We start from the raw sequence: 13657 nt of genomic DNA, 5'->3' as shown, positions 1-13657 counted from the left end.
TTAGCTCTTAATTCATTTCCTTTTTCTAGAAATGACATTATTGTGGCTAGTTATTATTTTTAGACTCCGCAGACTTGTCCTCTGCAATTATTTGGTTTATTGTGCAGTACTCACTGTAAGTTGCCTCTAGAAAGCTACAAATGTTGAAGTGCAACGAGGTTTCTATGAAGACAACCGCAGCTCCGGGGAACCAACAGTGTGCGAAATACTCAGCAGTCAGAATGCATTTGTGTCCTGGAGGCAGGAACCAGCTCAACCTGCTCAGCTAGTTCCACTATGGCGGCCCGTTTCTCTCCCTTCCCTCCCCCTCCCCCTCCGTCCTGCTTCCTCCACCTAATATCCACAGCTCTTTTCTCGAGCCGACTGTTGCTTTCCTACCTGCGCCTCCCAGCATGCTCTGAGCCTCCTGTACTCCGTATTCCCACCTGAACGGCGGCCTAACAGACGCGGGCTTTTAAGCACCTGGCTCCAACGGACCCATCTGTGCTCTGGATGAGGCGATGTCTGGCTGCTTCTGTGCAAGCGCTACTAAAAAGGGAGCTGAACGGCGCCTACCTCTCAGCCGCCGTCGGATCAGGATTCAAACATGTTCGGAGGCAGATTCAAACAAACGCGGCTCCACAAATCGCTGCAGGTGCCGACCAAATAAAATGCCTTTACTCCGTCCGATTAAACCCGTAGATTTGTCTCGCACAACCCGTCGGGTAGTTTCGAAAACATGATTCTTTGCTAAATGTGGCACTGGAGATGCAGCAGGCTGCAGCAGCAAGAGGCCCCGGTGAACATTTTTGTTTTGGTGCACTCGAGTTCTGTGCAGGTGCACCCAAATAAAAAAGGTTTGCGGAGCGCGTTCGACATCCTCCACGGAGCAGACACACTTCCGTCTTAACAAATGTAGACACTTGGGATTTACAAGTTGAACTCTGCGTTTCCCTCTCAGAGTCTGTTAACGCTCCGTGAAGTAAAGCCAAGTGTATTACGTGGAGAGTTGCCTCAGTATCGTCTTTAATTCATATCTTAAGAAAGTTCACACGGTGCAGACAAAACATGAATTTGCATGTATTGCCAATGTAGGGTAAGCAAGGGGCCACTATGACTCTTGACGGTATGTGGTGCCGGGTTCAGATAACGAGCCCCGCTACTAATTCAGAGAGCCGTGTCAGATATGTCACAGGATTACGGCTTAATGAAGCTTCCACAGCCATGAATCCTCTTCAGCCATGGATCCTCTACTGGAAAAGAGCAACACCTCAGTCCATCAGAAACATGTTTCCTACATTTTGTGCAGTGCAAGTCGGGCTATCAAAACAGCTTAATTTCCAGGCACAACAGATGCTACCGATGCATATCTGCTCGGAACACCTGTGGGAGTCAATTCAGCTGTTTTGACACCGGCTGTCAGGGTTACACTCGCAGCTAGCGTGGTCTCATCTCAACACGGTGTTACGTGCCCTCCACAGGGGTGCTGAGGGGAGGAGGAGGAGGAGTTCATCGCTCCCTCAGCCAGATTAATCTCAGACAATCACGTGACTCCAATAGGGAATCCCCGAGAAGTCTGAGGGAAATAAATAAAAATAGCCCTGGACCGAGTGCCTGCTCGGCCAATGGCTGAGCCCACAGAGAGATGTATAAATAAACAAGAGAAATAAATAAATGGAGGGAAACGCATCCTGAGGGCATCCCCTACTGGCATAGACAGCGCGGCCTCTCATCCCTCCCTCTTAGAATCTCCCACTCCAACCAATCACTCACACTATTTGAAGTTATTTGCTTGCACTCCCTCAATCCCGCATCCCCGACTCCGCTCTCTCACTTTCATTCTCTCTCATTAATGATCTCATTTCTCACTCTCCTTCCCTGAGGCCCAGAATGAGGTTAGCTGCAAAGTCTGACCTATAAACACTGCCATGGAAACTGCAACGTGTTATAGCGAGACACCTCTTTAACAGGGGGGTGAGAGTCTGGAGGGGTAGGGGGTTCTCTCACCTTTATCTTAGCCAGAGGGCAATCAGACGGCACATTTACTTCACTTCTAACAATCCCTTTCCTGGCAGAAACGCTTTTTTTTCTTCTTCAAGTCAGGAGAAACCTGCACTGCCTGAACGCGCTTTACTCACTCTTGGCATCCGCTTGTGGCGTGTATGCTGAAGTCAGAGGCAGCAGAGGAGGGGTCCACAGTCAAGTTATTACTGTGAATAGTATTGGGTCAAAAACACATGGATTTTAAAGTGTTTACAGTATTTTAGGATGAGTTGGAATGGTATGCTCGGACCAACGTCAGTGCTTCAGAGGCGTGGCCATTGAAACGGAGAACAAAGCTGTGAATCCACCAGTGTCCACAGTCCAAGGTACTGAATATGCACCGTTCTGTCGTGAAGCATGCAACACCCACTGTCGTTATCGCTCTTCAAAAGTCCATCACATTGTTGTAAATAGGCGGTGCAGCCGAACAGCAGCAATAATCACGGGTTTTTTTACCCGACATTTAGATGTTTTCTCTTCTTCACTCAGATTCCCCCGGACACGCGAGAACACTTTGGTTCATTTCCGTTTAACTATCGTTAATGTTACTGCTGCGGGGTGATGCTTGCTGCATGACAGAACCAATCCAGATGCCAGGTGATGTCGTTATTGAGCAACAGTTTTGAGAAATTAACTGAGTAATGTATTCCTCTTTCCTTTTGTGACACCAGGGATCGGACTTGAACCATGAGACCCGATCCGCTCCCCACCCCCACCCAATGAACTGTGTATTTTAGGCATGCAGAGACGTATCAGCCAAATGTGCCTTGATGACAAATAAGATGACGCTCACTGATGGCAGTAAATGGCTGAATGTTGTGTTGTTTATTCACGGTTGGACTCTGAAAACAGTATTCAGCCTATTCAGCGGCTGTTTGGAGAAACAGCCAGTGGCTGGATGGAAGAGAGCTGCAACAAGGCACTGATGCTTATCTTTTCTTTTTTTCTTTTTTCGTACATCTCACTAAGAAGAAGGATAAAGAGGCATATCTGAGTTATGTAAAGAGAACCGTCCGTGTTCTGCCCTGGTGTGTCCAATGGAAACACAACACCGTTGTGTTCTGCCCTAGTCTAATACAAGAGGTTTAAGATAGCACTTGATTATCAACTGCTGGTTGTCAAAATCTTGACACACAAAGGGGTCTACAAATTTAGAAATTCAAGTCGGCAATTATTTCTTTTTGGGACGGGGGGGGGGGGGGGGCACAGTTTTTGTCTATATATAAATCCAAAAATGTAAACAGCCTACCACGGCTTTAAGTCTGTTGCTCACCTTCAATATAATACAAAATAAATTTAAAAAGCAATTATCGCAATTCTTGTCTTTTTTCTGGCCATGGCGGAATGACTGGTCGTAATATATTAGTGGGATCTTAGGCGTTGTCTGAATAACCATAAAGCGCATATTAACTAGGCAGCCCATGACGGTGGTTGGTGCCCATGGAGGACGGTGGACCATGTGACCCAGCTACAATGAGCTGCAATGAGAAGTCAGATGAAGAGATCTCACCGGCAGACTGGATGGCCGGCCCTGCATGCTGTCTTCTTGACTGCTCTTGTTGGAAGCCATGGGCTGGTTGGAGGGAGGAGCGCTGGACTGGGAGCTAAAGGAATCCTGGGAGAGTTCCTGATGACGGAGACAAGAAGTAGATCGAACATGAACAACAGATCCCCGAAGCCAAGAACCTTTACTACTCATTGGATCTTTGCAATGTACAGCAATACCACAGATTTGCAATTTGAATACTTCCTGTGTAGCATAGGAGAGGCACGGCAAGGGAGAAGTCATCGCTTACTGTACAGCTATTGGCCTAAGTAGCTCACTAGTGGCTTCAACTTCATTTTATCAACAACAACCTAAAATAAACAGCAACGCTCTCCTCCCATATAATCCTACTGTTCTTACTGCTCAGTTAACAAGCGTCCCACATATTCAAACTTACGTGACGTTATGGACAACTAAGTGCATAGTGAGTTGAACCGTCTATTAGACAACAGAGTAAAATATAAACAAAAGGGCATGAAACGAGGAGAGACGGGAATGTGTTCTCTGCGAAGCCGGCGGAGGCCGTTTGCGGTTTGCATGGGAACGGCGGCACGGATGCATCTTACGGTCCTGATGCAGAGCAGCAAACGTAAAGGAGCATGCGGCAGCTCGGGAACCTCCTGCTGCAAACAGGGATGGAAACACAGACGGGCGCTTCACACTGAAGCTACAGAGCTGTGCGTGGCGTCGTTACCTGTGGAGGAGGCGGGAACCTCTGATATGGAGACTGCTGCTGCTGCTGTGGCGGTTGCTGCAGCGGCGGCGTCTGGGAGTACGGTGACGGTTGACCCTGCTGTCCGTGCCCTGGAGGTGGCTGGGCTTGAGGAGATGGGCCCCCTGGTTGTTGCTGTTGTTGCTGCTGTTGCTGTTGTTGTTGCTGCTGTGGAGGTCCTTGCTGCGGCTGCGGTTGTGGCTGCGGCTGCGGGGTTTGCTGCTGTGGTTGCTGCCCCGGTCCAGAGGATTGTTGATAGCCAGGCTGGCCCTGGGGGCCCTGCTGACTTTGGGGACCCGGTCCCTGCTGCTGTTGAGGCTGCTGCTGCTGAGGGGAGACGTAGGGAGGCTGTCCTGGCTGAGACTGTGGGGGCTGGCTATAGGGAGGCTGACCTGGAGGAGGACCGTGTGGACCTGGGGATTGTTGGTAGGGGGGTCCAGGCTGCCCATGTTGGCCAGAAGACTGCACAGGGTGGCCTTGCTGGGGGTAGGGCGCTCCGGAGCTGCCCTGGGGTTGACCAGAGTACGGAGGCTGCTGTTGCTGCTGGCCAGGGTGAGGGGGAGCGCCATGCTGACCATAGTAGCCCGGGCTCTGCTGGCTGTAGCCACCAGGCCCCTGTTGTCCATAAGCTGACATCTAGATGTGAAAACAGAAAGATTGGTCAAGGTCAAAACCAGCTCACCTTTAAACTAGGTGGGTAAAAGATATACACGTAAATATAAGCCAGCACTGTTGAATTACACCTCTGACACTTGTTTGAGATTTAGATTTGACCAGAGGTTTACTACCCTGAGGCTCTCTGTGGAATACCAAGCCCTACCTGAAGACAGTCTGTCCACTGACGGCATCTCTTTTAACCATGTAAAAATACATTAAAATAACCCAATATCCTAAGGAACTTCTTTGATTTTCTTTTGCCCTTCATTCTAAGTGGAGTAATCAGAGCATCTCTTCATCTTACGCAAAGATTAAAAGCGAGAGGCAACAGTTTGGTCCGTACGATGCGAGTGTGTCCCTCGCTATAACCTGATCAGTCAAAGTGTTGGAATTCAGGCGTGCGTCGCTTCAAATTACCGCTGTGAAAATAAGAATAGAGTTTTGACTTCATCTCCTTGAACCTCAATATGAGGCTTTTCATATTCTACCCGAACCCGCGAGTGGAAAGCCTTTCAATACAGCGATTTTGTTTCATTACCCTCAAGGAGCATGGAAGGAGAAAGCACTGACCTTGTGAGGAAATGCAGTATTAAAAAAAAAAATACAAAAAGAAGAAGAGAGGGGGGGGGAAAGCCTGTGTTATTTTTATTTCTTTGGGGAGGAGAAGGAGGGTGTTAGCTACTCAAGAATTCAAAGAAAATACTAGACGGGAAAGAATCGCCACACATTTAAAACAACGTGGAGTGGCTGTGTATCTGTCTGACAACAGGAGGGGAAGCCGTTTTCTTCTCTGCAGGGCACTTATCGAGTCCACGGTCAGACACCAGGCAGGTCAGTATGAGATAATCACACCACACAATGGGCACAAGACCACAGACAGCGAACGAGGAAGAAAAGGCTTCACTCTACGGGATTCCCTGCATGCGTTTGTCTGTAGAGACGGAGTGGCTGGCTGAGAGAGTTCAAGGGTCTAATTCATAGTGAAGAGTAGGTAGCGATGGCAAACTAGGTTTGCCGTGTTCGATCGGATGGCGCCGTCAGAAAGCGCTGCCCACTGCGCCCGTACACACGAGTTTCACTTTTGAGCGGAAAAAACAACAACAAACCTGACAAAGATTGATGGCTCGCTCTCGTCGAGTCGGTTCCTCCCGAGAGATTTTTATCGTCAGTTGATTTTTGGTCCCGGGTTTTTGGTTTTTTTTATCCTCTCCGAATCACGTTGTTGTTTTGGATCGTGTTGAAGGACTCTTTTGAAATGCTACGATCTGATTCTATTCCGATTCTTGGTGTCACGATTAAATTATCGATTAGTACATTTACACTAAATCGAAAAATATGAAGGGGTTTACTATAGTCAGGCTCCTTAATTTTAGAAAAACATTTTCTGATGAGTTTCAGAGATGTTCGCTGCTTCCTGCTTTGGGAATACAGATGTAAATTAGCTTACAGCGAAGCCTGGTGCAGCCAAGAAGCTGTTCACCGTCCCTGTGAAATTAATTAATAAAATATCTAAATAAAATAAATCTATGGTGCTCTACCAACTCTAGACTAGAGACTACAGCAGAATAGTTAATCAAGCCAAATATACCCTTTTTCTTGTGGATAGTTAAGGATCAATACCTCTTTCATACCTGTCTGCTAAATACTAACATCATGTTTTTTTTAAAGGTGTAAAAACAGAACCATTTCTTGGCCAGAATAAATTATTCTGGAGAGAACCAGGTGAGAAGTTCCCCCCGTTTCCAGTCGACGCTATGCTAAGCTAAACATCTTGTAGTTTTAAATTCTTTGACAGATAACGGAACGATTACAGCGGGTTACTCATCAGACTCTTGGCAGGAGGAACAAGCGTATTTCCCAAGATGGCAGTACTCCTCTATCTAAAAGCATGATGTGCATTTAAATAACAATAATCAGATTACACCTCAACACATCCTTATCTTGAGTACTCTTTACCGGCTTTGGATGCCTGCAAACTTCCCCGTGCGCAACTTTCGATGCGTTTGCTGAATTACGTCACTTCATTTACTGTAAGCTTCCATTTCCACCTGAAGCAGCAAGTCACCGACTAAATAAACACTCTGCTGACTCAACTAACAGGAAGATAAAACATTATTAACATGCCGACTTCAAGTCATGCCCTGCATCATGACTAAGTACCAGAGCAGCCCCATTAACTGTCCTCTCCTTTTACTTTTTACGAACAGAAATGGGGCTGAATCGTGCCACCATGTCAGTAATGAACAGTATTTCTCTATTGAAGGGGCTGGAAGAATTATAATTTCACACTCTCATTACACAAGGCAGTCACTTAATAGTAATAACAGTCATTGTATCACTCATGATGATTCGTCAGATAGATTTTACATGCTGCAGCTTTTATTTTGTCCTTTTTTCTTTTTCTTCTACATTTTACTGCAATTTTAAATGTCTTGAATATTGATTTGATTCTTAAAAGCCAGCTTACTCGTACCGTTTTCTCTAATGTTACCTGCCCAAGCTTGAAGATGGGGAAGAGAACAGACAATCTTCTCAATAAATGTCAGCGAAATTGACAGACGTCGCCAAAAGAAGAACTCCTTATCGAAACAATGACGTGGTAAATAGCTTTCAAAAGTTCATCTCTTTTATCTCAGAGACTGTGATTTAATAGGTTCCACTATGTGTGAAATGTCGTCCATCACGGAACGTATTTCGACTTTTAAAGTCAATCTGCAGCTTCAAAGTGAAAGTTGTGCGAGGTGACAATGATAATGCGGGGACGGTCATCTAAGTGCATCACTACTGACCTGCTGTCCGTACTGCATGCCGCCCATAGCGCCGGGTGTTCGGTTCTGCATCGCCATAGGATACCTCTGAGGGCCCGGGGGTCCGTAGCCCTGCCCGGGGTAAGAGCCTCCCTGCTGGGGTCCGGGCCCTGTAGGAGCCCCTTGCTGCTGCTGCGAGTAGGGGTTGGGTCCTCCTCCATATGACTGCCCGCGCATCTTTCCGACCTGGTCCATTGGGCTTGGAGGCTGGAGGACACAGACAGAATTTGCAATGTTTCAGTGAGCTGAAAGAAAAAAAACTCAGTAATGATGCAACATATTCTGTTCAGACTCCAGTGATGCGACAGGAAAACATGACCATTTTTTGGAAGCTTTAGTTTTCATTGGATTTTCTTTAAAAAAGGCATTACTCAGCAATGAACACGAATGAAGCATAAACTTGTCAACCAGTCACGGCATAATCACGCAAATGTGGAACAAAAACGGAGAAGCTGGAGCTAAAAAACAGAAAGAAAAAAAACTGTAGTGGATTTACTTTCCTACTAGAAAGGGAACAAATTGGCCATGAATGAATGAATGAATGAGCCCACTATATATCCGCCAGGAGCGTTTCCCTGCCCAGCAGATCGTGGAGCCAATGGGTGGATAGTGTTACGGCCGAGACGTCGGGGAGGGTTTCTATGAAAATAAGCTTAAGGAAGTGGAAGTGTCTGCGGTGGCTGGAGCTCGCCCACCCCTCAGCTGGAGGCCAGCGTGGTGGTGGTGGTGGGGGTGGGGGGGGGGGGCTGACCTTGGCCCGGCTTGGACTAGGGGAGATCCACACGGTCCGGACAGGAAATGTTACTGGGCCAGACGGACTTTCTTGCTCGAGAGCCAGGGAGGGAAATGGATAGCAGAGCGAGAGCAGGGCGGGTTCATAATGAGGTAGCCTCGCCTGTCAACAGCTGGAGCCAAGGTCATTCGGTGTCTAATGGTGTGTGTGCGTGTGTGTACATAAGAGATGAGCCTGGTGGAATCCCCTCCGGTGTAACAAAAAATAAACGGAATACACAAATTAAAAAAATTGGACTAATAATAATGAACTGGTCGGGAGCTAGAAAAATAAATACATACAAAATTCAAGCCAGGGCTGGGAGTGGGTGTCTGGTTGGCGCAATGTGATGCTATCAACTCATCACACCGCTGGCAGCCTGTGTGTTCCCATCAAAACCCAGCGCAGCGGTGTCTGAAAGTACGCGCCACAATGGGGTCTTTGAAGTAGCAACACCTCCTGGCCCGCTGACCTCGGGCAGCAGACACAAAGCTTTCATTGCTTCCCACGGATATTAATCCGTGTGTGTGTTCCCGCCCACCCCAAAAACCTCTTTTTTCTTGGTTAAGGGAGACAACCACCGGGGCTATTTATAGCCGGCGAGTCGGAGAGGGCAGTCTGCCGAAAATGTAACAGGTCCCAGCTGCACTGCTGTTTGAACCGGGGCCAGGCCGTGCTCTTCCTGGGCTTTAATAAAGCAGCAGGCTTTGGCACTCTATGAATGACAGTGCTGCAATGAGAGAGACGAGGTCAGGTGGGGGTGGCTCAGCAGGAGAGTGTTGTGTTCGTGGGAAAATATCTATGTGTGTGTGTGTGTTGGGGTGAGACTGAAGGTGTTTAGGGTGGTGGAGGGGGGGGTCAACAGACTGTCAAGGCGGTCAACCGACATTATCCAAGATAACATATTCCACTCCGGGTTTTCCCTCTAGCCACCCTCGGGCCACACTCTCCTGAGCTCCTCCAGGTTCAGGGAAGTATGTGTGTATGTGTGTGTGTGTAGGAAAGGAGGGAAAGCGAGAGAGAGGGGGGGGGGGTTACTACGGTCCCCAGGGTAATTACCCACTGCACCGTGGGGGGGGGGGGGGTAACAGGCCCCAGTGGGCACTCTCCTGTGACCTCTAATGCACTTTTAACCCCAGACTGCAAGGAAGGACCCCCCCACACCCCACCTGTCCGCACACCGCTCAGACTAAAGATGACTGGTGAAGCAGACGCCACCGGGCTGGTTTCCAAACAGGTGGACGTGTCCGACAACGGCAATAACAATTAAAAAAACGACCCATTGCCACAAACTACGCCGGCGCAACTTCTCACTGCACGGGGACACGCGGTAGCTCTTTCCTTCTTTCCTAACGAGCTGCTTAAGCAGTTCGACGGAGCCTCTCGTGTCATCCGCAAAGTGTGCAATTGAGGCCCGAATCGCCCGCTCACGTCCTCCGATCCACATGACGAATGACTAAAGTGCGAACAAACGACAGAGCGGCGACACTAAAAAGGTACAGATCTATTCCTCATTGAGAGAAAGTCTCCCACCGATGACCGAGCCATAAAACAATCAACCTTTTTTTTCCTCTCTCTCACCAATTTCAGTCGATACTTCGCCAGCGGTGAGGATATGTCTTCACCAGCCTGTGTACCCGCTTATCCGTTAAGAAAGCCCGACGGCTCAGGCGCCGGCCCGGTGGGGGGGAGCTGGAAAGTACAGCCCGACTACAATCAGGGCGTCCAGCTCCCCGAGCCACGTGGACAATCCATGCTGCCGATCCCAAAAAACACAAACCACGCGTCTTACTTCTCTCGAGTCTCACTTCAGCAGTGACTCCAAGAGATGGAGACAGTAGTCATCTGACAAGGTGATCAGATTTGGGGGGGAATTAAGCCACTCCTATTCTAAATAATTAAACTCTTCTCCCAGTAGCCGCGACAATAAACCTGCCCGACTGTATTACGCTCGGTATCGTGTAATAACATTCATAACACGTCCCAATAGCTATAAAAGTGTGCGGCCCAGTAAAAATCCAGGATGTTAAACCTGCATGAAGTGTCTTGTTTTTTGTGTGTGTGTGTTTTTTTTAACTCATCGACTTTATTCGATCATGTTAACACATCCGTGTGCTGCAGGCTGGGATATAGCCGTGGCAGGTCGACTGCTCGGGCCTTCATTGATCTGTTTACCAGCATTTTCCTCTCATTGCTTACGTTGTTCACATCTTGACACACCATTACACATCCTCCAAGATCCTCCAGAGAGCTTTCGCAGAGGCGTGTGTGTGTGTGTGTGTGTGGGGGGGGGGGGGGGGGGGTCCATAACAAACAACCTCTAGCATCTCGAAGTGGAGGCCTTGGACGTCTGAATATATTCCCCCACAAGCTTGAGCTAAGAGTTTATTCACAACCAATTCAACGATAATAAAAGCCCAACGCAGAGATGATTACATATTTTCTCACGGTTGATTTTCATTTGTAGTAAAGCGATCCACTTGTTTATATATAGTTAGCATTCTGGTGACCGATGGCTAACGTTACCGTCGGCAGCGAGAAACCAGCGTAAGGATGTAGTTTTCGCGTAACTCGTTTCACTCATGTCGACGTCTCAACTTCTACATGCATGTAGTCAGTCCAAAGCATGTTATGCCAATATCGGCCAAACATGGTACTTTATGTTTTCTCAACAGATGATTAAACTACATTTGATTTGGAGAAAGTCCAGTGAGTCTAATACATTTTTTAAAAAGCAATTCAGTCTGTTATACCGTCTCACACAAAACTGAATTTTTCCGCCCCGACATTAAAGCGACACTGTGTAACTTCTATGTTACAACTATATTTCCTGATTTTTACAAATAAATATAAGGAAATCAAAAAGCCACTCGTACATTTTTCTCAAAATATATTGGAAACATTTAAACGTTGCAGTATTATTCTTGTAGTCAAGACTAATCGGCCCTAAATCATAAAATAAGAATCTGAATATTACTTATTGTGTTCATCATTATGCAATGCATGGGACAACAGTGTAGGGAGAATTCCTCGCACACACACACCAAAAGTCATTTACACTTAAATATCCAATACTATGTTTTGAGCCCACCTCTTTTCTGTCCGCGTACGTGAAAAAATTTAGCAAATTCAAAATGAAAAACTCCTTTAAGAATTTGAATTAAGCAACAAATTTCAGCAAAGGTCGTTAGAGTCACACATCCTCTTCTGTTGAAAACCTTCAGGTGAATCAATTCACGGATAACCAAACTTTAACTCAACTTAAGATGTGTTTTCGTCGATTCGTTGACTGCTTATTACAGACTTATAACAAACTTTCCAGAGACAGCGATGTCGTCTCAGATATGCACGCTGCTTGGCCACTCGCCTCTTTTTTTTCTCCCCTGCTCAATCATCTAATCAATGGAGGAAACTCTACCCCTCCCCTTTTTTTTCCCTCCCTCTTCGCCATCAAAATAAATAAATAAATAACCACAATTAGCACATGGCTAATCTGCATAGAGGAAAGCCAGAGCACTCTTGGCAGAAGAGGTTGAACCGAGTATATTGTGTCATCATGACTGCTGGTGGATAGTGCAACTATTCAAAACTGTGTTTGTGTGCGTGAGTGAGTGTGACATGGGGATAGGGATTTGTAAAGGGTCTGGGGAGGGGGTGGGGGGGCTGGAGCAGCGCCTGAGAGCAGAACTGGAGTATACGGGGCCGAGCGCAGCAGATGGAGTGGGGGGCGATAAACAACTGCTGCCAATTTAATCCGCCGCGCACACGCCATTGTTCTGCGTTAAAGCCCTTTGACACGCAACACACCCGCGCTAACACACGCCGACGGAGGCCGACCCTCGCGCGGTGGCGGAAGAAGCGGGACGGGATGTCCGACACTTCCATTCGAGCAGTTACCCACCCATGACTCTAGAGTAGAGACTGTGTCTGTCCCACGGCCACTTCAATTAAATAAATCAAAAGTAAGCAGAAGAGTCGTACACAATAACCTTATACAAGTTAACACCATTATTTCAGCAGTGCAACAAAACAGGACTATTAAATGTGGTCTCCTAAATATTCGATCTCTGTCATCTAAAGCTGTGTTACTAAATGATTTAATATCAGATAATCACATTGATTTATGTTGCCTAACTGAAACCTGGCTGAGCCATGAAGAATATGTCTGCCTGAATGAATCGACTCCTCCAAGTCATATTAATACTCACATTCCTCGAGGCACCGGTCGAGGAGGTGGAGTAGCAGCCATCTTTGAATCGAGCCTATTAATGAATCCTCAACCAAAATTACACTACACCTCATTTGAAAGCCTTGTTCTTAGTCTTTCACATCCAACCTGGAAAACACTACAGCCAATTCGATTTGTGATTCTGTACCGCCACCAGGTCCATATTCAGAGTTTATATCTGAATTCTCAGAATTTATATCAAGTTTGGTTCTTAAAACCGATAAAGTTATTATTGTTGGAGATTTTAATATCCATGTGGATGTTGATAATGATTGCCTTAGTGCTGCATTCATCTCCTTGTTGGACTCGATTGGCTTCTGTCAGAGAACAGAAACCCACTCACAGCTTTGGCCACACGCTTGATCTTGTTCTTACTTATGGCGTTGACATTGAGCATTTGAACGTCTTCCCACAGAATCCTCTTCTGTCAGACCACAACCTCATAACTTTTGAATTTATACTACTGGAGTGTACTCCGTTAGTCAAAAGTTTCTACACCAGATGTCTAACTGACAGTGCTGTAGCTAAATTTAAAGAAGCGATTCCTTCTGTATTTGATTCGATACCACGTCTCAATATAACAGAGGACTCCTGGTCTAACTTTAGTCCGTCCCAGATTGATCATCTTGTTGACAGTGCCATAGGCTCTCTGAGAATGACACTGGACTCGATAGCCCTCTGAAGAAGAAGACAGTGAGGAAGAGGAGGTTTGCTCCTGGTATAACCCTCAGACCCGCAAACTGAAGCAAGCGTCACGAAGCTTGAACGCATATGGCGTTCAACTAATCTCGAAGAATCCCGCTTAGTTTGGCGAGATAGTCTTAAAACATATAAGAAGGCCCTCCGTAATGCCAGAGCAGCCTATTACTCATCAGTAATAGAAAAAATAAAAACAACCCCAGGTTTCTCTTCA

At 46.8% G+C, this 13657-nt stretch overlaps 1 protein-coding gene across 3 annotated transcripts in view; it reads right to left on the bottom strand.

Annotated features, from left to right (window-relative positions):
• Positions 1-13657, bottom strand: part of arid1ab (AT rich interactive domain 1Ab (SWI-like)) — a 58392-nt gene that overhangs the window by 24177 nt on the left and 20558 nt on the right. For all 3 annotated transcript variants that reach the window (XM_056418266.1, XM_056418350.1, XM_056418428.1), the window contains exons 2-4: positions 7727-7951; positions 4263-4916; positions 3533-3649 (exon numbers count right to left, since the gene is read on the bottom strand). In XM_056418266.1, the coding sequence (XP_056274241.1) occupies positions 3533-3649; positions 4263-4916; positions 7727-7951 (996 nt within the window). The remainder of the gene's footprint in view (positions 1-3532; positions 3650-4262; positions 4917-7726; positions 7952-13657) is intronic.

Source organism: Pseudoliparis swirei, chromosome 1 (genome assembly GCF_029220125.1).
Source record: "Pseudoliparis swirei isolate HS2019 ecotype Mariana Trench chromosome 1, NWPU_hadal_v1, whole genome shotgun sequence".
NCBI lineage: Eukaryota > Metazoa > Chordata > Actinopteri > Perciformes > Liparidae > Pseudoliparis > Pseudoliparis swirei.
The sequence above is the reverse complement of the archived record's forward strand: the minus strand, read 5'-3'. Positions and strand labels throughout refer to the sequence as shown.